Source organism: Pseudomyrmex gracilis, unplaced genomic scaffold (genome assembly GCF_002006095.1).
Source record: "Pseudomyrmex gracilis isolate BER0280 unplaced genomic scaffold, ASM200609v1 scaffold_231, whole genome shotgun sequence".
Lineage (NCBI taxonomy): Eukaryota > Metazoa > Arthropoda > Insecta > Hymenoptera > Formicidae > Pseudomyrmex > Pseudomyrmex gracilis.
In genome coordinates this window covers 192,609-216,327 of record NW_018020815.1, presented here as the reverse complement: position 1 = coordinate 216,327, position 23,719 = coordinate 192,609, and the positions used below count along the sequence as shown (strand labels likewise).

The window sequence follows — 23,719 nt, the reverse complement described above, 5'->3', positions numbered from 1 at the left end:
GTTTCCACAGCAATTGACTGCAATTTACACACAGTTATTTATATCAATTTACGCAGATCAAAGGGAGATGAAATGTGTCCGTTTCTCGATTCTGTATCATCGAAAATATGGTTCACAATCTTGTGCTATCGGACGCATCTAAATGGTGATATGTGTGCGAAAATTAATTTATTTCGACGTAGTAGGAACAAGGAAGAAATTGACCCAATTTCTCGCGCTTCTGATCATATAATTCAATAAAACTGCTCCGAAGAACCGGGAGTTCTCTTTAAGAATTAACAAAGTTCCACAAACGGAAAAGCTTTGACAGCTATTTGGATCACACAACGCGGACAGTTTTAATTATTCAAGAGAACACCTCTGTGAAACAAGCATTATTTTTGATTTAGCGAACATTTGCCGAATATTTTATTAATTTGCGCGAAATAAATTTAAAAAAAGCGATCAAATGATGTTGTAGCGCACGCGCTCTTTACGCAAAGAATTTTGTTAATTTTTCATCATATTTTAACATTCTCATTATTATATGCGTATTATGCATAATCAATTTAATTCTATTTGAAAGCGCTAATATATTGCATTGTGCGTCGAAAATCGCGAGACGCAATTTGTGACTAAAGTTACATAAAATATGATATAAAAGTGTCACGCGAAAATTTGAAAGTTCAAAAACAAAAGGCTCGTGTTAAATTAATAAATTATATTTATTATTACTGCTTTATATATCTCGATAATTTATATTGTGTTTTTAATGTACTGAGTGATCTCGAAATAAATTCTATTTGCACTTTGGATTGGCCTTCAACCATCGCCTGATGCGAATCCGATCCGAGTGCAAATCCGGAAATATCTGGTCAATTATGAAGTGTATTCGCATTAAAAAACTGCTGTGTCAAATTGAAGTTCCGTCAGCAAATTCGTCAAGAAGTCGTTACTTCGGAATTAAACTCTCGGAAAATTCCTCGGAATTGAACTCTCGTTAAAAATATTTGAAAACTATTTTTTTTTTTTTTGTTTTACGTTCTAAACAGAGACAATATGAATTGTGCAGACTTGAAAATTGAAAATTTTCTGAAGTGAAGACTCTGTGCACGAAGATACATCTTATAAATTCTCTCTTGGGTTTTTTGATATGCATGTCAATGAAGAGCAACTGCTATGGTAACTATTGTGTGCGCGTGTGTGTGTGCTCCTCTTCGTGTAAAATTAAAATACCGTTGTTGAAAGAACGAAACTTTTGACGGGAATTGTACAAAGCTTTCAATGCGCTTGTGATTAAAAGATAAAAGCCCACCCGTAGATATTCTTTTTTGCCTCTTTTTTTTCTTCTTTTTTCTGTCTACTGCGCGCTTTCTGTTACGAGAACTTTGTTGGTCATGGATGCTTTTCTCTCTTTCTCGCGTCTCGGTGAAGTTCTAAATTGTGAAATTAGAACCTTTCTAAGCAAATGCCCCGAAGTCACACAAGAAATACAATAGAAATGTAACTGAACATATGAAAACGAAAGGTGAGATATGCACGCGAGGGTCTTCGTGAGATTATCGCACAAGATTTATCACAAAAAAATGTTTCCGCATAGAGACGATAAAAAAATTTTTTTAAATCCTGCTCTTAGGCTGCGCGTTCGAGGATCGTGGTGTTGCGTCAGTCTGTCTTTGTTTTATAATCTAAAAAACGATAGAGCGAGAATGGAATAGAGCAGATAGCGCGCTTCCCGAACGCAACCTTATCTCATTTTAACTACAATTGGGAAGTTCGAAAATTGTTAGTCTGATAGAGTTATGGCTTTTTATCCTGTCCACACGTCAGTTTGTCATTCGAAAATCGTTGAAATTATCGGAGAGATATATTATTTCATTCAAGCGAGAAGAGCCTTGAATGTGTGTAACCGAACTCGTGCACCATCTAGCGATAACCCGCAACGATAACAATTTGTTCTCGGTTAGATGGCGTTTGCTAGTTCATTAGTTCGGTTAGCTATTGCTAAACGACGTCTAATTCTCAGCATCACATTCAAACGAGATATCTCGGGCTGCGTTGGTATTCACAATTGTTATTTTTTATTTAGTTATACGTTAGTCTTTTAACTTTTATCAGAAACAAAGACATACGAAGAGAGACGATAAAGTATAAAATGTAACGTGCAAAAGATTTATAGAGAGAGAGAGAGACAAAAGATTTTTTTTTTGTATTTTATTTTTTTTTCTCACAATATTTATTAAAAATATATATATTATGTCATAAAATATCTCTTTTTCTGTCCACACAACGTGTGATAAATATACACACATAAACTATATATATATAAACTTTAAGAATTAAAAACTTAAAAACTATACGTACTATACTTTTTTTGCCATATTATGCAAATTTGCACCGAACAAGTGTTCGCAATTGACTAAACCTGAGAAGAAACAGAATGTAAATTCTTTACATTCGGTATTACCGTACAAAAAAAAAATCAACTTATACAAATCGCTGACATAATCGGGACGGATGAGACGTAATTTTTCATTAGAGCGCAGTGTTGTTATATTGTTACAACTTAGTAGTATAACAATATAAACCGGTTATATATATTTTGGACGATAAAGAATGAGAAATATAGAACATTTCTCATTTGTATCGTTAGTTACGAGAACACTGATATCTCTTGTATAATAATTCACGGCCAACAATTTCACATTAACGATTCTAATCGCTGCTGCAAAAGATCTTGCTCCGCCTTCATCTGATACTTGGAAAGTATTGGTTTTACTACTGACCTAAACGAGAAAGAACGAGTCAATTAATATTTTTTATTGACATTTTATGCATTTTATCTTATCATCTTATTGAGCACATTCCAGAGTTGAATGAGATTACTCACAAGTCCGAACACAATTGCATAAGGTGTTGTGGCATACGATATCGCGCGTGAGGCGAAAGATCAAGGAACGGATCATTCAAATTCCTCGTGTTTTCCAGATCGCCGAATCTGAAACAAATCGTAGCCAAGTCACACAACCATATGTTATTTGGATTATAACATGGAAATGTTTACGTCAGCAAATGCTGCACACGTGTATTTTATCGATCCTACCTCACAACGAAATGCCTGCGATACTGATGTATAACGTTTCTTGTATTACGTTTTGCTAAATCAAGCACCACTGGAAACGCTACGTCGCGAAAATCACCTATTTCATAATATTTATTGACCTTATTTACATTCGTATTGCTTTCTCTCGAGTTTGACATAACGACAGATCTGCTGGTCGGCGTGTCGATCCAAACAACACGACATCCGCTGTTAAATAACTCAGTGAACCACAAAACAGCACCAACTTTCGCTACGTTATTCCATTCAGCTCCGTCGTGCCAGTCGTACACCTTCAAAAAGCAATAAAATTTTTAATTTAAAATATTTTACGAACTTTCGAAATATCTCGCTAAACAATATGTAAAATATAAATTATTGAAAACTATTTCGTGTGGCGCAAAAAACTTACGGAACAAGAGCATATTTTGGCGAGAGTTTCTCGGAAATCTTTCATCAGTGTCATAAAAGATGTTGAGCTTTTGGTGTACAGAAGAATGATGTCATCGCACGCAGTATTGTCGTGATCGACTCCCTTCTCGCTGCCGTCGACAATATCGAAGTTCGTAGATTTGAGACAAGTGGGATTCAAGAAGTCGTCGTGCTGCGGGTTCACGTAGAGGTTGACCTCTTCCTTTCGTATGCGTACATAACGTAAAAAACATACTGCTCCGGCTATCGTCGATACGATCAGTAGAACGGCAATAATTGGCAACAATAGGTACGAACTTGATGCTATCACTTTGGTGTTATCAATGTGCGGCGCATTTTCAAAAGAATTCACGCAACCTATTAAAAACAAACATGTGTATTCTTATTTCAAAACAATTCTGTCCATTCTTAATACATTCCAAATGACGAAATACCGATTAGAGACGATAGGGTTAAAACTGTTTTTGCGACGTACATTTTTCATTCTGAATTTATACTTACGTTTTATCCAGATACACGGTTCTGTATCTAATCTTGAAACGATTTTACTGCATCGATCGTCAACTAATTCAAATACGGAACAATAACCCGTGGGTAGTGCAATTTGTATTTGAAAATTGCATTGAACAGTCTTTATATATTCTCCACTTGGTCTCCGACCCTGTTTGTTGATCAAAGTTATGGTTTTAAATAATAATTCACACACACAGAGCGAGCACAATGCGTATAAAATTTGTATCGATATATATTTTCTAAATTTTTTTTCAATATATTTTAGATCCGAAATAAAAAAACTAATATACCTCCTTCAAACTGCAGTTATTATTATTATCCTTTGATACATCGTTTATCTGAAAAACAAGATGAAGAATTGAATCAGAACGTCTCAATTTTTGTGTAAGAAAGCAAATGAAATTTTATGTTCAAACGTTACCAAGCTAACATTCCAGATGTGTTCGAACCACTCTCCTTTCCAGATACAGGGTTTGTCTGAGCTTATTGGTATGAATCTTACTTGAAGAAATTTTCCTACATCTGCCAATAGTGAGATATCGAATGTAAAACTTGTTATTTCATGCCTATAAAAATAACGAACTACTTTATTTACTTTGTACTGATCTTTTATTAGTTGGTGCCTAATTGATTATGCATCTCTATTGAAAATAAGAGATATTATTATTCAAACTCTCCTGATAAAGAGTATGTCTTTCTAATTTTTATATGATAAGAAATTATTATTACAATTTTTACCTTTTATCTGTAACATTTTTACCTTTTATCTGAGTACGTGTCGTATTTGCATATAACTTGTGGTTGCGTAACAAGGTCTCGATCAGATGTTTTTATAAATACATGGTTGCCTGTTACATATTTCTGCCCACCTAAATGAAACTGAACTGTATAACATCCCGTAAAGATATTGCTGAACCACAGATCAATATTATCCTAAAATAACAGTAAATGGATTATTTTATCAATTATCAAACCATAAAAAACGAAGCATACACACTTGCATATAATATTTCGATAATTGTTTATCACCTCATGTAAGAATCTGATCGAATTTTCATTATATTTCACAAGTTCATTCATGTTTCTGAGAAAACACAAGTTCTTCTCAACAGTATGTACTTGTAAATTAATGTTACCGGCTTTTTCAAATTCATAGTTTTCACATTCCCTTTCGTCTTTCACTGAAGAATCAACGAACAATGCTACTCCATATCGACATTCTCTTTTAGGAAGTGTAAAGTTTATCTTCAAAGAAGCTTCGTATATAAAAAAAAAAAAAAAAAAAAAATAGATTAGAGATAATGAATCAACAATCATATATATGTTTACGATTAAGTTTTACAAAATTCTGTTGCAACGTACTCATGGGCTTGTTTCTTTCATGCTGTACGACAACAAAATCGATAATATCAGGAACGTCTTCAATGGTGCAATCGCTAATTGAAGAATTGTACTCGACTACATTATAAAAGTCCGCACTTTGATGATACTTTAGTGTGTAAACATACTAGAAAACAAATACAACGATGTAAATACATTATCCCGCGTGTATTCTTATTTGTTACTGTACAAAAATAAATTGCGTTCATCGATCATCTTGTAAATATCACAGTAAACAAGTCTGCAAACTGTTTTGCAATATTGTAACAAGATGTTAATAAACTTTGTGAAAAACTCACGGTGCATTGAACATCGCCCAAAGTTAATCCATGTGTTCGCAGAGCCAAAACAAGCAACAGGAGAAAAACGCTGTACATTATACACTTATTTGTTACAAACAATATTCAACAATATTCATTTTCAGAGCCACATGCACATAATCGCGCTGTCGCGAGCGCTGTTCCAGCTATATATATGGTCGATTCTTTATTTTTAAAGCGAATCCCTTGCGAATACGCACTCAAACACGCACTTATAGTATGCGGTAACCGCGAATGCGATGTACTTTACGTTTCATTTATCGTGTTTATCATGACCTTTATCACTCTAGTCAGTCGATAGTAGCAAACGCTAGTGAACGCAATGTTGATCATTGTAGTTCCTCGCGCCTGGGTCCCCCCGTCGTGTCTTAGGCAGGAACGAACGGAATCGTCTCGTATCGAAGATTCGAACCCACGTTCTCGATCAGAACCCTTGCAGCAAAAATTCAAATCACCTTAGCGCGGATTATAACCTTAATAATCTCTGTTCTCTAGTGCCATATGTATTGTGAGCAGCAAGTGAGTTTGTGCAAACTCTGCGGCAATTTTGTAAAATAAAAACGCGCAGAGGAAAAACAACATGGGACGAACAATTTATGCCGAGGAGCATCTTCGCACGTATTTGACGTCCCTAGCGAAGCCAGATGGATACGCGATAGGATTGATCCTGGGACAGGTGTGATTTTCGCGTATCTTTCGTGTCATATCTGTCATTCGTTTTTTAACACGTGTCTCGTTTTTTGTTTTACGAAACATAGTTTTTTTTTTTATTATTTGTTGATATATGGTGTATTTCGAATTTCTTTAAATAAATTTATCTGAAGCAAAAGTTTGCTTTGTAACTTTGTTATAAAACTTATATAATTAAAAATGTAAAATTTCTCCAAGAGAGAAATGTGTAGGATACAAATTTGTAAATTTTTATTAACAAGTAATGTTAGTCTCTCATTCGATATTACAGAGTTCTGGACAGAAAGACTACATAGTGCATTTAGCTAAGACACCACCTCCCCTTGCTAGAAATGTTGTAGAAGAGACACTAATTAGTACTTCTACCGCACCAGCAGAACTGGATACTACAAACACATACATTAAATCTGTTAAGGATATTCCTCTCAGTTGGGTGGCTGATCATGCGAAACATGTAGGTTGCAATTCTTATGATACATCTTTGTAAAGGAATATACAAAAAAAAGAAAATTAATTCCTTATTTTTGTAAATTGTTACAGAAATGAAATATGAAAAATACAAATGCTCAGCTTCTTAAAAATCAAATAATAAAATTATACACATGGTATGTCTAATATGTTCGTTTACTATGACGTTAATATTTTAAACATTTTGAAAATTGACTGTAGAAGCGCATATGACTATAAAAATAAATAAGCACAGTTTAGAAAAATAAGGAATTGTATCGGACAGAGAGAACACAGATTAAACATAATTTTAATACTATATAAATGTTCGATCTTATTTACAGGTTACAAAAATGCTACCTGGTGGAATGTGGGTGCTCGGTATATTTATTGTTGGTCCTGAAGACACTTTAGGTGATACCAATAATGTACAGAAACTAAAATTAGTTCTTAGTGCCATTCACAAAACTCTCTCGTCAAATAACAAGTACCTCTGTGGAAATAACGAAGATGAAAAGCTTATAGTAAGCTTTAACAGTATCACACAAAAGTACATATGTTTTATGAAATATATAAAATTACATATTACATAATCTCTGTAATTGATTTGATAGTTCAAGGTTTGTTTCTTCACAGACATATTTGCAAGTCCATAGACATTACTAAAGATAATATATTAAGACCAGCCGATTGGAGATTCCAAGAAAAAGCGACTAAGTGGCATCAGCTTGAAGCTCTGGTAGACTTTGATAGATTGTATCTCATTGCCGCAAACAAGGATCCTGAAACTCTCAAGAAGCAACTGCAGGTTATTAACAAATAAAAAACTCATTATCTTATCGAGAATATAAATTATTTTACATGAATTAAAAAAGCCAGATATTTCACAGAACATCTTGGCAAGTGTGGCAGATATGATCGACTCTTCTCTCGTTGTTATCGAGGGAGAAGTCAGATCTTCGGATGACGCATTGGAAGAAATTAGCAAGAAAAAGAAAGAGAGCAAGGAGTGTAAAAGTAAGAAAAATGATAGCAATAACTCACTCCAAGTCAGTCTGTACACTTCTTGTGTGAGTATAAACACAAATATACTTAAACGTCGCATAAAAAAATTTTATTGTGATTTATTAAATAAAAAGTGTTTTTACTTCAGTCACAGAAAAACACCAAATTGGATACAATGGCAATGTCATGTAGCGCATCGATACGATTAATCGGGCAATTAGTCAGCAGAACGTTTGTGCATCAGAAAGCCAGTATTGCAGAAGCCAATTTGGCTGTGAGACAAGATATAGTGAGATCTCTTGCAAGCAGATTGGAAATGCATTGGGATAGTTTAATAGAGGAAGAGAACGGTTCTCCCGAAGGTAAATGATTGATAATGATACTTCTCACACAGAATACATACAATGGAGATTTTGACTGAATCTTTGCACACTTGCAATTTGCTTTCAGAGAACGTCACGTTACATGAACCACCTAGAAGAGTATTGATAGCGTTACCGGAAAACAAAGTCACGTTATCAGATTATCTATTTCCCGGAGAGGGACCGCAAGAAGCGTTGTTATCGTTGCAGGAACTTCTAGATCTCCAACTGCAAGAGAGTCAGGTTCAGAAAGATGTCGAGCTACAGGCTGGTAAGTGAAGTTTCTCAGTTTACAATACCATAAAGCTGCATGTGTATCATCATTTTGATTGCAAATGAATTGATTGACGCAGATGCCACAGAATTTTACTGTCAAAGCGATGTCAATACTAAACCGTCGGACAATACTACTGACACAACCAGAAATCAACAAATTACGATTTATCTTACCGGTTTGAGTGTTGCACTTGTTGCATTGATTGTAGCTGTCCTTGTGCACCAACTTGCGATTTAATATGTACTTATTTATTAAATATGTGTACTATAAATAATTTACTTGCGTGTAATCTTTATATATAGTGTATAATTTTTCGTATTTTATTAATAATGCACATAAGATTATATTACTTTGTATATCATGCACTATTATACAAATGGTTCCGATTTTAAAATACAAAAAAGTCCATATTTTTGAAACTCACTGTCAGACCATTTTTGCTAGCAAATAAATACAAGACGCTAATGGCGCTAAACAAATCCTAGGCGAACTGACCTGAATATCTGTTGTGCGAATACATATAAAATACTATAAAAATTAAATTATTCAACTATATTTTTCGAAAAAAAAAACTAATACGCAATTCATATTATTTTTAATACAAGAATGCATTTTAATATAAAACATAAGAGATATTTTTATATTTGTTAGACCATCGAACTTTTCGATTCAACATATTCACCTCGCGTGATTTTCACTTGCAAAATGATAAATTGATTTGCTCGAAGCGAATGTGTTGAGAAAATTTTTATTTTTTCTGTTTATATAAACTTAATAATATGTGAAGTTTACGAAAACCAATTGTTCATGTTTGTTAACTTTTTGAGGAAATATAAATATTACACAGTATATATTTTCAACTTGCACTATATTGTATATGGATTTTTATTATAACATCTACATAATATCTATATATACTTATATACAACATCATATACATATATTACATACAAAAGATTAGTTATCTTCGTAATGGCAATCCTTGTATTATTAATATGTCTGCTATTATTAAATACAGTTTTCAATATTAATATGTAGTATGAATAATGCATACTGCATGATAATGCCAAATCACATAATATAATTTTGATATAAAATTCTTTTAATAAAATCAGGCAGTCGTAATTCTAATTGTTTAAATGCTTGCTATCAACTCTGTATTGCTTTAATAAATTTTGCAAATATCTGTAAAATACTATGCTAATATATATGTGTATGAAAATTTTATTTACAAAACTTTGTACACTGTACAAGAGACACGCACACTCACGCAAAAATCCATCACAAAAAAGGATAATATCTTCAAAAAACTCGAAAAACAATAAAAGAAAATATATCCTTTTTATTCTTCTGCAATAAATATCATTTGTCCATGTTAAAAAAAAAACTAGATTTTTTTCTTTCCCCTTGCGTTTTGTGTTAAATACATTTGTTTTCCTTTTTTTTTTTTTTAGTGTCTCCACATTCTCTTCAATTTTTTCTTTTTTCTTTTTTTTTTATTATTGAGTGCAAGCATAAACAACCTTCAGAATGAGTGTGATTTGTACATACACGTAACTCTATTGACTTTTCATATTCATATGTGATAAAATTTCATCAATTCCAATATTATATGTATTCACATAAATATATTAAAATAATGAGCACAAAATATGTACAAAGTTAATAATTTATATGCCATAATGCGAACCCAAATTCTTCTTATGTATACAACACATGGCAATATTATTTAAATTCAGGTAAACAACGTTTGTATAACCAGCAATTTTATCCTCAAATATAATAAATTTTTTTTCCAATAAATAATAAGCGTTTTTTGTTTTGTAGAATCATACGTACTCTAATTTGTAAATAATAAATTATATTTTAATATATAATACTTTTTAATTTTCTAAAACAATTTTGTGACTCAAAACAAAAAAGATGTCATCATGCGGCATGTAGTTATTATAGTCAAATATGAATGTAACGCAATAAATAGTGCAGTTGTAGGAAATTACGTTAGCCTTTAATATTATGCTAATAATTTACACAAATCTCTAATTATGCAAATAATTACGTTTGTCCCAATTACAGCATAAATTCGGCCATTTAAGTGTTATATAGATTTGTAACTTAATTTCCTAGTCATTAAAACAAAAATTCCCTTGAAGCTACTTTTCTTTCCAAAGAAAAGAGAGTCATAGTAGTAAATACTTTGTTCTTTTAATTTAGTGACGTTAATAATAATACATTTACATATAATTGTCATTCTGTTTACACATGAATTCTCAACGAAAATGCAAACAAACTGCATTTCATATTATGATCCAATATGCAATGTTAAAAAAAAAAACTGCACTATTTATTCGAAAAAGCGATTATTCTTAGATTCTGCTACTCTTAGATAACAGAAATTTATACTACGCCCATTTTTATGAGCCCTGACTGGCTTCCTCTACCGACACTCGCATCTTCCAATGAATCCAAATCCAACGCGGACTCTATCATAGTTGTGTCTTGCAACAATCTAAGTTTAGATGCAGACAAAGAGTTTGTTACAGTTACCGTTGGTATAGAAGATGTATCCAGAGTGGAAGAAACCACAGCACTCTGACGAGGAGGCAGCGGAGCGATTTCATCGATATCAATTGGTGCTATATTGAGAGACGCTAGCGGTATTTCGTTGGTAACAAGTTGACTTATACTGTTTGTGGTACTACCTAAAAGCAAAAGAGCAATGGGCAGATAAGTACAGGTTCAGTTTGTCTTTGATCTTGCATACGGACTTGTACAAAGTGCATATATATATATATATCTATAGCGTCGCAAAATATAAATAATTGCTATTAAAAATCGTAAAAAACAAGCTGTTTTTTATTTATTCTTTCTAGCACCAAGAAAAAAACGACAAAAATATACATACAAATTATTATCAAAAAGGTGCAGAGTTGGCCTTGTGTTTCTTGAGCGCAATGTGTCAACAAAACCGACATAAGCTTCACCATAATCTTAATTACCCATTTGTGTAATAATAATATAAGTGATTTTTGATACACATCTCCCCATATTTCGTGGAAAGTTAATATTCTGTATTAGAAATTGTGGCACACACAATGTTTTCCGCTTCTACTTATATAATAAGTGCGAAAAAAAAAAGTTAAATCAAACCACTCGTATTCTTCATATAACTGGCACAACACCGTCATGTTTTTTTTTTTTAATTTGTGAAAAAAAAGCATTTCGATTAAGTATTATATGAATTATTGAATTTGAAGTTTGTTTTTTTTTTCAATAAAAAAAATTCCATAGTTTTATTATCCTCAATAAAAATCTATTTACAAATTAATGCATACACATAAAAACTTATCTTGCCCAGAATGGGTAAAACCAAAATCATAAAACTAATTAGTCACAAACCATAAGTCCCCGTAATTAATAAATAAATGTGTTGTCGGGATTAGTTTTTATAAAAAGAAGAAATATATCACGTGATAGATTTATTAATGCTAGTGAAGATAAAATATGTATCAGGGCATTCGTATATTAAAACATACACTCAGTGAATGGATCAAAATAATAACTTACCATGTAGTATGCTCTGAGCCCTCGATAACAGGACGTAATTTCAAACAACAAAGAAATTTTATTGAATTATTTCGGTTATTTTGCGTTTTTGTCAACTAAATTGCTAAACATCTTATAAAAATTTATTTGTGATGCTTAAAGAAAAACAACTTTTTCAAATACTTTCGTATTATAAACTTAATTGCATAACATAAGTCGAAAGCAATATTTATATATATATTCCTTTCTAGAACATCAATTAAAATAGGTATATGTCTTATACCTTGTATATATGTATATAACTCACGTATATACCATTATGTATGTATAACATCACATATAATATACATATTACTTTTTAAAATAAAGATCTTTACGCTTAAAATGCAAAACAGTCAAAAAATAAATAGATCTCTCCTTGCAACAATATTAAATTCAACCTTTTGACATTTTCTCGTATATAATAACTATCAACTATAACTTTTTTTTTTTTTTTTAATTCCCGATTTAAAGGAATCAAGAACAATCATATAACCATTCATATGTATAAATTGGTGCATTTCTTTCTACACTGTGAAAGAGATTTCTCGGAGGAGGGACGAGTCAGAAGTTTCTAATTATTAAAGCTTTCTAATATCATGAGTATCCACGATTTCTTCTGTGTGTATAACTACAATTGTAACTACAATTATTTTACCGATATAATCTTTCTCTCGTTTCTTATGTTACGAACGAATCATACTTGAATCATACTTGAAAATTACGTTACTTAGGAAGAGAAATTCGTAATAGACGTTAAATATCTTCGTTATCGCTCAATGAACTCATGATGAAACGCCGATTCAACAGATCTTCCTCCGTGGTATCGCTCGGACATAACCAGTTTTCGGCGTACGATAGATTATTAGTTAACGGCCCGGAACCGAATCTATTGACCATGAGACCGAACGCAGTTTGCCCGATAATTGGTATGGCGCTCGTGCCTAATATACGCGCGGGTAGAATGTTCTTTGATATCGGATACTTCAGAGTGTGATCGACGCACCTTAGATTGTTGTATTTAAGCGCGTGCGGGGATTGCGACAACCGCAGCGGATCCTCGGAGTAACATTGGGGAAATTTTTGCAGATCGGTGTAACCGTTCTTTTCGTTTATCTTGTAACGCAAAGGATCCTCGGAGTATCTCTGAGGATATTTTTGCAGATCGATACCGTACTTTTGATCACCCACGCATTGATCGTATATAAGATTGTTGTCCGAGCACCTTTGATACTCTTCTCTACATCTGTGAGGATATTTTTGCAAACTTTCCTCGCATCTGCACGGATATTCCCGAAAGTCCGGATTCAACCGATCCACTTCGGTGGTATTATATTTTATATTATGTTTCACGGAATCCTGAGAGCAATGTTGTCCCGGATACGGCGGCACGTAGGTATCATTTATGTAATGACGCGGATATTTCGATAAGTCCTCGGAATAACGCGTAGGATGTCTCAAGAGCGTCAACTCACCGTTTATTGACTCTATTCGTGGAGAATGTTGACCGGTGATCAAGTTGTTCATTGAACCCGTGAGATCTGTGCTAGGACTCGTGTGTACCGTCGTACCATTCGACTGTGTGAATGAATAAAACCAACAAATATGTACATCTATGTACAAATTTTCTCGACAATATCGATATTAACAAAATCAATTAATGATCGCTTGTTATTTACCTGCGGTTGCACAATTTTGGTAGTACCATACGTCTTATTAGAAATCACATTGTCATCACCAACTCGTTCGTGTTCCGCACGATATTCAGGTGTAACTATTCCTCTTCGATCTAAAAAGATATGATTCTAAGCGAGATCTATAAAATCTAATACTAGAATAAAAGAATACAACAATGTGTGCTGTTACTTATATTTTTGATTTTGCATAATAACTGCAAAATTAAATTAGATCAAGATTATCTAGCCTGTATTAAAAAAAATGCCTTACCAATTAAGCTAGGTGGAGCTGGCCCACACAAAACGTAAAAAAAGTTCCCACAAATATTTCCTTGACTATAAGGATTGAAATTGTCTTGTCCTCTTCTATTCGTAAATGATCCCTTAATCTGATAATAATTAAAAAAAAAAAAACTATTATTATAAATTATTTGAGCGGTGTCTTAAAAACTAACGGAAAATATTGCAATAACATTTTTCTTCAAACTATTTTATGGGGAAAATTTCAGCATGAAAAGATATTGAGCTTGTTACAGTTTTTAAATTACAAGCGATTAAAGGTCACGAATAGTGAGACTGACATTTCGCTCGCCCAGTTATGGCGAGACGGCCAAGTAGTTAAAGGTGATTCAATAAATAGGCTTCTACAACGACGATGAAAGTAGTGTAAGTAGGTGTAAGTAGTGTAAGTGTAAAATGTCACGACTTTCTTTTGCCAGAAAAAAAAACTACTTAACAGAATACCGTGAAAAATAATGTCGTATTTTTTCCGAGTTAAGTTTTTCAGACACTCCCAATATATAATTGATCGAACTTACATCTTCGTTAGTTGTTTGATTACTGCTAGTTAAATATGTGTGGAAGCCAGCAAGGCCTAAGATACTCCATACGGAAAAGAAACATATAACTCCCACAATAACACTGGCAGGTGATAATCGCATAGCTTCTAAGAATGGTTTGTTATCCTTAGTAACTGAAATCACACAATAAATGAATATAAATTTCAATTTTTTTTCCCGCAACATTTGTATTTTGGCCAGAAGAAATGAAAAATACTTACGCAGGATTAAATGTGTAATCGCGCATATAAATATAAAAACGCATAAAAATGCTAAAGACACTATAAACGCATAGAAATATCTATAATTTCTTCTGCCTACGCAATTACCAACCCATGGGCAATGATGATCAAATCTCTCTGTAAGAATAAAAATTCTTTGTTTATCTTTATCACATCTTTGATTAGTATCAAGTGACAAGCAAATCTTAATGCATCTGATAAAAATAATAAAGAACATAAAACAAAAATGCTGAATTTCATTCACAATTTTAAAAAACTACGTGCACTTTTTATTACAAAGTTTTAAATATATATAAGACAATAATAATTAATCTTTTAATAAGACAATAAATACACCTACCTACACAATTGTCACATAAACTACAGTGAGAGGCCCTGGGTGGCCTAAATATTTTACATGTAAAGCAATATTTTAGTTTTACTGGTTGTCCTTTAATCAAAACTTCTTTTGTTCTAGGAGGAGGTCTGTATGTTTTCGAATTATCATCATTTGGTACTTCTACAAGTTTCACATAAAAAACATTTTTGAAATATTTAATATTGAGATATCTTATAATAAATCGTTTTTTTTTTTCTTTCTGTATTTACGTAACATATAGAGTAACTCTCTGAGTGTAAAATAGTATTATTTTGTCTGTAAATACTACTGAGAGAGATTTATACCAATTTGCTTTTCAATATAAGCCGCTTCATCAGGTGTTGCTCTTGGAATTACCCCAGGGTCACTAAAGCTCGTACGAAATAAAGCGGACATTACAAACAAAAATAACAGAGCTCCTATTATCGGTATAGCTGGTGTTACATGTAGTGCCAAATACGGACAACTGGAAAAGAAAAATTATTCCAAGAAGTTCAATTTGCTATTGCACGTAAAACAATTATATGTTTGATCTCTCTACTTATAAGATAAATTTCAAAACTTTTCACAATATGGTTTTCTTAAGACACACTTGCATTTGATGTAACTTTGACTAAGAGATACGATGTTTTTTTTTTGTAAATCTCTAACTCTACATAACTCTCTTATATGACCTCGCTAAATTTTAGAAAACAAATGTAATGAGTAAAATTATGAGAAATGCTTACTCGAAGCCAAAAAATAATCCACTTGTCCCAACAATAAGACACACAGTGACATAGAACACTCCAGTCTGGGGTGCCATCATCACTCTGCCATCACAACAGAAACGATTTCTTCCCGGGAATAGTTCCCATTTTCGCGTGACGTGAGGCATCTTGCTAAAATATAAAGTTCCTCTCATGTATTGCCATATATAAGCGTAGAAATCCCGGCTGTGAATCGCTGGCGGTTCATCACAATCGCGCAACTGTTGTGTCCCATCAGCATTCCTGTCTGAGAATTTGGACGAGCATGTTTCATCTTGCCTGCTCAGTCTGGTCTCTGAGTTAAAACACGCAGCGGAACTCAGCAGCAACATCCACAGAAATTATTCACAGAATTTTTTTTTCGCGACGTCGCGAAAACCGCCTGTTGAGCTCCACTGTCCACTGATAAGCGGGCGGCTCGAGAGAGAGAGATCAAGAGCTAATTTTCCGAGAGAGCACGGTTACAACAAAAACAACATCGCTCAAATTGATTTAACCTAAATTTCTTTTGGCTGTAATGTATTATTTAATGTATATTTAATTTTTTTTAATTTTTTACACGAAACGTGTTCACGAGAGGCATCTTTTCGCGAAGAAAAAAAAAAAAAAATCACCACGAGAGGACTCCGTTTCGTTCGCGTTTTTTTCGTCGAAACCGCCGCGCAAACCTCACACCTCGCGCGACGTCGTCATTGTCCGTCCCGGATGCCACTTGCTTCGACGGCAGTGTTCGTCGGAAGGATCGCCTAACCGCGAAGGAAGGAATCTTGGTTTCTCAAAATTGGGTCAGCCGAGGGGGCCACTCGAGCGGATCGTGCGCGAGCCAGTGTTCGCGAAAATTCTCGCGGCGCGCACTACGTGTTTTCCGAGAACTACCGCATATTCCTTCAAATCGCCATCGTCACCAGACTCGCCGTTGACATCGCCATGAGCCTGCGAAACACGACGACGACACGCACATATTTACGGATCGCGGACGGCTGTTTGCGAAGTTCGTCACCCGACGTGTTTGCTCTCTCGAAACGCGCGCAGCGCCCTCGCACGGCTCACGCGCAAACGCCACGTGACTCGTCACCACGTGATCCGAGCGGCCGAGACAATCGCGATTCAAACGCTCGTCTTCATCCTCGCGCGGATCGATCATCGATCATCGGCAGGCTCACCTGCCTGCGATTCGCGCGAGTCGTCCTCACCTTCTCGAACGCAACGTTCAAGCCGTGAATTTTTATCGGTTGTGAGATTAGATAAATGCGAGATAACATAAATTTACAAAGAAAACCGAGGAGAAGAGATGATCGAAAATGATGAGAGGAGCGACGCGACTCCGCCGCGGCTGTGATTCCCGTTCGGGCAGCCGCGTAAAAAGTCATCTCCGAACGGGTTCGTCTCTCGATCAGCGGACGCCGCGGAATTGATTATTTAACGGTAGAGTGGGTGGCGAGAGGAGAGCGCGACTTATCGCCCCCGTTGCAAAATAGGTCGTCGACGCAATGCGGTACGTCGCCGCGCGCCGCACAAACACGCGGACACGCGCGTACACGTACACGCGCGACGCTCGCGTGTGTTGATTGAAGAGAATCCTGAAAATCGAACAATCTCGCCAACGGCGCCATCTTCGAGCGCGAACAACATCTCGATCACGAGATTTTCACGAAGTTGATGACAAAGCTCGGAAAGAGCACATAGATCCCGCACGGCGCCTTTGTTGTGCATACATCACGCCAAATTCATCGTGTGACACCGTGTGCGTTGTTGACAGAAGGGTGATTTTTTTATTTATTATCAAACATAGATCGTATCGAGAAGAGGTAATGTATGTGTGTATGTATATATATATATATATCTATACAACACGTCTGTGTGTATTTGTTAAACGATTTAGTTAGAAACCACCACTCTTCATCATAATGGATGCTGGGGGATTTATGGTTTGTTTTCTTCATGCGCGATGACGATAATAATTTATTATTTCTTCTCGTAATACCGACAAGTAATACATATTTGTTAATTGCATGTTAATTTCGTTAATAATGTTTGTTTTTTTCCGATACAATTTTTTCAATGTGATCGCAAATTACAGATTGCCTCAAAATCAAACGAGACAAATGTATACGCCGGTGAATAAAACATATTTTCTCGATTGATTGCAATATCATTGAAATCAATCGCGGAATCGTCTCGTTGACGTCTCTCATACAACGACGAACACAGCGGAATCAAATCTCTCATAAATTTTCTGATATTCGTTCGTACGGCGGGTAATCTCGCGGCGGATAATCAGCACGCGCATCCCCTTCGCTCGGAGATATTCATCAGCGACCCGAGACGTCCGGTCTGTCGGCAAGAGGTTTTACAAGAGAGGAGGAAACGCGATCGCGCTCGCGGCGATATCAACAGGCAACAAGAAGTCGGCGGAGGCGATCGCGTCAGATCGCGAAAACGACTTCCCTCTCGACGCGACCCTCTGCACGAGTCTCTCCCTCTCACTTTCTCTCTCTCTCTCTCTCTCTCTCTCTTTCTCTTGTATCCACGATCGAAGGTACAGCCAAAGCGACGGCGACAGTGGCGGCGGCGGCAGCGGCGGCGGCGGCGGCGGCGGTGGCGATGGTGGCAGCGACGGTGAGGGTCGTCTCGATGAGGGGGGCAGGGTCTCCGCGGGAAAGGTACCAGCGGTTTAGCGAGGGTAGGAGAGGAGATAGAGAGAGAGAATGATAGGGGCGGAAGGGGGGATCTCGTCGGGAGGGTGCATGAATCGTCGTGGAGCGGGCGGATAGACGTACAGACGCAAACGCTGAAATCAGCTCGGGCGATCGATGCGATAAATGGATGCGTGCGATTGGTAGCCGGGAAAATCGATGATGAACACAGGGGGGCATACCCTACCTACCTCTCTACCTCTCTAGCCGGCGAAAGCCGGCTGAGCCACCACGGCCGCGCCGCGCCGCGCCACGCCGCACCGCGCGCGGAGAGGATGGAGCAAAGACCGAAATATCGATTTTTAGGCCCCTACGCGGCGGTTCGTTCGATGCTCGTATCTGCCCCGTGCCCCCGTCCTGTCCGCACCAAGCGCCTTTCAAAACACCGACGACGCGCGCGAGATACGCCGCGCTCGTGCTCACGCAGCCTCGTCCCCGTAGAGAGAGAGACGTTTCTGTTGCTTCCCGTTGCAACCCGCATACGGATTTGCCCCAGTCGCGTGTATCGCGTGCACGAGTAAGATCGAGAATCGTGGGATCTTCGTATATCGCATCGCCCGGTGCGCCGATGTTCTCAGGTAAATCGCGACGAAAGTGAGACGGAAAGAGAGACATTTCTGAACGGGGGAGAGAAAGAAGAGAGAAATCGCGATCGCGCGATTGAATTGTGCATTTCCTCCTGCCGCGCTCTTTTCTTCTTTTCTCTTCCGCGTTATTAATTTTCGAATTGCACAAGTGATAATTCGCGTAATCGTAATCGATGGCGATTCCGTGACACACGAGTGCGAACCCGCGGCCGAAGTGTGTTTCCCGACGTGTGTTTGATCGCGAAGTAAGGATGCATGATGTTGCGCGTTTCCCGTCACACACACACACACACACGGTCTCGGGGAATCGAGAGGGTGCGGGAACGACAAGTGTCGAGCGTTGACGTTAAAGAGAGAACAGAGGGCTACGGTCGTAGATCTTCCTGCCTTTGTGTGCATCCCCGATTGAGTTTGCAAATACGATTAACGTGTGACGAAATACGCGGTGAGATCGGGAAGAGAATCGCGCGCGCAAGAGAGAGAGAGAGAGAGAGAGAGAGAGCGAGAGAGAGAGAGAGAGCGAAAGACAGAGAAAGCGATACGGCGCGCGAGTTATCACGTTGTGTAGACTTTATCGCAACGAGCCGCATTGATCTGATTGACAACTCGACTCGTGACCGGAAGTCTGACGATCTACCGAGCTCGAACGAAACGATATATCGCGCGCACACAGTCGCGCGTTCGCGAAATTTATATCTACCTTGATCGATTACGCGGAACAATTTGCAACTTTGATATTTTCACGAACATCGAGAGTAAAATATCGTACAGCAGAGAAGATAATTACTGGTACAAAGGAAGTTAAGAGAGCGAATTTCGTTTTTGTTGTAGATTACATCGGGATAGACGGGTCGCTGATCCATTCGTGTTGGAAGATCGTGAGACTCTTTGCGTGAGGTTCGAACGATGCGATCATGGGCGAGATGGCGATATGTAGCCTCTCTTTCTCTCTCTCTCTTTTTTTCTCTTTCAACTTCGCAGATAATTATCGCACAGTCGCGACGATAGATCGATAGATAAAAAATGCGCAAGACCTCGACGCTGTGACGAAAAGAAATCCGGTTCTGCGACACACATTTCCCGTTCGATTTTATATATAATAAATTTTGTTTTTATCTCGTCCGATTTATCAATGAGATCAAAGCTCCGCGCAACAGGCACGCGTACGTTTATTTATGTTAAAATTCCACAAATAACGTACGCACAATTTTGCCGATTTTTAATCGCGCATTTTCTCGCGTATTATATTTCGCGTTTTTAAATAAAATAAATTAAATTGTGAAAAATTTGATAAATTCAAACAAACACGCGCAACGCCGAGATCGCAGCAATCATCGTCGAATTTCCACACACACGTGTAGTAATCCAGAGAATTGCTTGCTTTTTTGTTTAATACAGAAAAAATGGCCATCGCCGCCTCGGAGAATTATCAGCTGAAGTGGCACAGTTACGGGGCGCATCTGCATAGCTCCGTCGCGACGCTGCTTCACTCGGAGTCCTTCGCGGACGTTCTGCTGGCCACGTCTTGCGGACGACACGTGGCGGCCCATCGATTCGTCCTTGCTGCCTGTTCGTCCTATCTCAGTCACATTTTCCAAACATGCCACTTTGGCGCGAACACCAATGCCCCGATTATCGTAGTTAGTACACGGACGCGTGTCTTATCGTTGCCAGTAAATTCAACAACGCAAATTGAACACGTACGGAATGACTCAATAATATTCTGTGCTTCCCAGGTATTGCCAACGGAGATCGGATACCGTACGTTAAAAATCCTGATCCAATACATGTACAGCGGTGAAGCCACCGTGACGAACGATCAATTGGAAGGAGTATTGAAAGCCGGTGATATATTGCGCGTACGCGGACTGTGGAGGTCGAACACAGGCAGTAGCAAAAAGGAGAACATACAGTCGAATAATCAGAAAATTGAACGCGACAAGCGGGAACCGACGCAGCTGGCCGGACAGATACAAAAGATCAAGTTGATACAACCGACTCAGGAGAAGGTGGCTGACAGCGCGCAGCAGCAACAGGCGGCGCCGACCTGCCAAAATAACGTACAATCCACAAAATCGGTCGAAAGGAAGAGCATCGAGAAGACCGAGGAGAAGACCAACGAACCCGAACCGAAAAAAGTATTGGAGGAGAACCAAAATAATGAACAGAACAAGAACAAGGAGAATCTCGAGACGAACGGCAAAAAGAAGAAGGCCGTTAACAGCGACGTCGAATCGACCAAGTCGAAGTCGAGCGAAGGTGGCGAAAATGTGAGGCGGTATCTTTGTACTCATAGTAGCGCGTAAAGAGAAAAAGTGCACGTTCACAAGTGTAAAGCTTTAACGTTTTTCCCCTCTATCTCTGTTCTTTCCTTTTAGACCGAACTAAATCTGGAACTGTTAGTGAAGGACGAGCCGATCGATTGGGAAGAGTCGATCGATCCGTCGGAATCGCTCACAATAGACCATGAGATCGATATCAAACCAGTGCGTAAAAAAAAAAATAAGGCGGGAGACAATACTTCTCTAGACGCAAAGACAAAGAAAGACCGCGATGATAACGATTGATATTTTCCTTTCCGCAGGAGATTGTGCACAGCGCGGATGAGGACGGGGATATTGAGGAAGAGGAGTACACACCGCTGACGTGCGACATGTGCAGTCAAACGTTTAACAGACCGTCAGATTGGGTGAAACATATAGAATTCACGCATGCCGACATGACCGAAAATCGGAGAAAGAGACGAAAGGTATTGTGATTCTTGTAAAATGCGATATATATATATATGTATGTACGCGCGCGCGATAACGCACAGATGAAAACGAAAAAACGCGACGGTTTCAGGACGACATGGCCGACGACAACAAGGAATTTCCGCCGCTGAAGTGCGATCTGTGCGGCAACATGTATTCCACGCCACAGGAATGGGTGCGTCACATACAAACGGAACACACGGAGGAACAGTTGGCTCTGATGAACAACTCGGCGCCACCTAAACCGAAGAGGGTTCACAATCACCAAAAGTTATGCAACATATGTCAAAAGGAATTTCCAAGCCACGCCTCGATGGTCATCCATCAGAGAACGCATACGGGCGAGAAGCCCTTTCTCTGTTCCTACTGTAAAAAGGGCTTCAACGTAAAGAGCAATCTGCTGAGGCATTTAAGGACATTGCATGACAAATACGTACATCCCAGTTTGTACGGAAGTAATGGTTGCAAGAACACTTAAGAGCTCTTCTTCACATCCCTTTTTGATGCGTATATAAAAGATTTCTGTTTTGCATGAGCGTCTCAGTCTCGCACAGGGACTACAACATTTTATGTATATTTATTAATTATGTCTATGTAGACTGAACGTGTATCTATATAAACGTAAAAAAAAAAAAGATGCCAAATCGGAGCATAATGTGAGCACGATGAACTGAGTCGGGATCTGTATGAATCTTCATTGAGAAAGCATAATCGAGCGCATCTGAAAAATTCACACACAATGCATATTGGAGAGAAAATCTATACAAAACTATTTTTTCTAAAAGGTAGCGACCGCATTGTTTATATAACAACCTTCTTCTTTTCAACATTTGTATAAAAAAATGGTAGAGCTCCTCTCTCATTAAAAATAAAAAAATTTTTTTTTTCTATTGAGTTAAGACAAGAAAGCAATATCAGGGCTTTAATACCAAAGAGGCTGATTAATATTGCCAAAAGTTGTCTCATTCTTTGTTTTTAACTTTCTTCTTCTTCTTCTTCTTCTGACGTAGTAAGCAAAAAAATTACTTATTGTGTTTTAGTATCAAAAAAATTTTCTTTAAATATGAGAGACAAGCAGAATGACTTTATTACTTATAGATCTGTCGAGAAGTGCTTGCATGTAAAAATACTTCTATAGGTATAAATCAATTTAATAATTAATAATCTAATAATTAACTTAATTATTTAGAATTACTATTACGAAATCCAAATTATGTAAGATTTAAACTGTATACTTCTAGGCTATTCCATCCACTGATAGCCCTTCTATTCCCTCAGCTCGTAAGTTAATGTGTAAGTTATAATTATGTATTTTTATATTAAAGTAGCTTATACAGACAAAATGTTTAAGTAAGAGATACAAGATACTTGCATTAAGCAAAACTTGAAAGATTTCGATTTAGGCGTTAGGATATAAGAGTAATATATAAAATATATAATATATTCAAAATTTATCAATTTTTTGGAAATATATTGAGTTCTTCTCTTACATTATATATAAAAAAAGCGCAATATTATCAAAATACTGTCACAGTCCTTGAAACAGTAACAATGTGAATATTGATTAAGATGAATAACACCATTTTGCTATATTAATCGTTAACGTGACACACTCTACTATGAATTTTAGTGTCAATTCTGCATTGTGCTAGCACACTGTGACGAGCCAAATAACTTAAAAAAAAAAAAAAATGTAAAATTAAAACAATATACTACCTTAAAAGTACTT

The 23,719-nt window shown here is 36.9% G+C and overlaps 4 protein-coding genes across 12 annotated transcripts; 2 read left to right on the top strand and 2 right to left on the bottom strand.

Moving 5' to 3' along the window:
- Positions 1-2,261: 2,261 nt before the first annotated feature.
- On the bottom strand, positions 2,262-6,066 carry LOC109858966. Of its 3 annotated transcripts, XM_020436722.1 has the most exons (11): positions 5,704-6,066; positions 5,387-5,531; positions 5,054-5,280; positions 4,785-4,957; positions 4,446-4,590; positions 4,315-4,362; positions 4,013-4,172; positions 3,492-3,868; positions 3,083-3,372; positions 2,870-2,977; positions 2,262-2,765 (listed from the first exon to the last, which is right to left on the bottom strand). In XM_020436722.1, exons 1-11 carry the CDS (start codon positions 5,779-5,781, stop codon positions 2,681-2,683), a joined length of 1,836 nt encoding a protein of 611 aa, XP_020292311.1. In that variant the 5' UTR covers positions 5,782-6,066; the 3' UTR covers positions 2,262-2,680. The 3 variants fall into 3 exon arrangements, with proteins under 3 accessions (XP_020292311.1, XP_020292312.1, XP_020292313.1); XM_020436723.1 differs by lacking the exons at positions 5,387-5,531; positions 5,704-6,066 and having other exon boundaries at positions 5,161-5,274; XM_020436724.1 differs by lacking the exons at positions 5,387-5,531; positions 5,704-6,066 and having other exon boundaries at positions 5,022-5,073.
- A 144-nt stretch (positions 6,067-6,210) lies between these two features.
- Positions 6,211-9,371, top strand: LOC109858969 (protein odr-4 homolog). Its single transcript, XM_020436726.1, has 8 exons — positions 6,211-6,400; positions 6,686-6,868; positions 7,206-7,411; positions 7,498-7,669; positions 7,752-7,931; positions 8,015-8,228; positions 8,317-8,499; positions 8,582-9,371. Exons 1-8 carry the CDS (start codon positions 6,305-6,307, stop codon positions 8,740-8,742), a joined length of 1,395 nt encoding a protein of 464 aa, XP_020292315.1. The 5' UTR covers positions 6,211-6,304; the 3' UTR covers positions 8,743-9,371.
- Positions 7,563-16,975, bottom strand: LOC109858965 (palmitoyltransferase ZDHHC9). Of its 3 annotated transcripts, XM_020436721.1 has the most exons (10): positions 15,934-16,975; positions 15,511-15,671; positions 15,188-15,346; positions 14,827-14,964; positions 14,585-14,739; positions 14,038-14,155; positions 13,770-13,879; positions 13,566-13,668; positions 11,053-11,207; positions 7,563-7,643 (listed from the first exon to the last, which is right to left on the bottom strand). In XM_020436721.1, the coding sequence occupies exons 1-10, from the start codon at positions 16,284-16,286 to the stop codon at positions 7,623-7,625; spliced, it is 1,473 nt and encodes a 490-aa protein (XP_020292310.1). In that variant the 5' UTR covers positions 16,287-16,975; the 3' UTR covers positions 7,563-7,622. The 3 variants fall into 3 exon arrangements, with proteins under 3 accessions (XP_020292310.1, XP_020292309.1, XP_020292308.1); XM_020436720.1 differs by lacking the exon at positions 7,563-7,643 and having other exon boundaries at positions 10,355-11,207; XM_020436719.1 differs by lacking the exon at positions 7,563-7,643 and having other exon boundaries at positions 11,119-11,207; positions 12,073-13,668.
- A 581-nt stretch (positions 16,976-17,556) lies between these two features.
- LOC109858963 (zinc finger protein 3 homolog) lies at positions 17,557-23,682 on the top strand. 5 transcript variants are annotated; one of them, XM_020436713.1, is made up of 7 exons: positions 17,557-17,717; positions 20,069-20,400; positions 20,636-20,877; positions 20,974-21,507; positions 21,616-21,723; positions 21,822-21,986; positions 22,082-23,682. In XM_020436713.1, the coding sequence occupies exons 2-7, from the start codon at positions 20,370-20,372 to the stop codon at positions 22,466-22,468; spliced, it is 1,467 nt and encodes a 488-aa protein (XP_020292302.1). In that variant the 5' UTR covers positions 17,557-17,717; positions 20,069-20,369; the 3' UTR covers positions 22,469-23,682. The 5 variants fall into 5 exon arrangements, with proteins under 5 accessions (XP_020292302.1, XP_020292306.1, XP_020292304.1 ...); XM_020436715.1 differs by lacking the exon at positions 17,557-17,717 and adding an exon at positions 19,053-19,228 and having other exon boundaries at positions 20,069-20,134; XM_020436712.1 differs by lacking the exon at positions 17,557-17,717 and adding an exon at positions 19,053-19,228.
- The last annotated feature ends 37 nt before the right edge of the window (positions 23,683-23,719 follow it).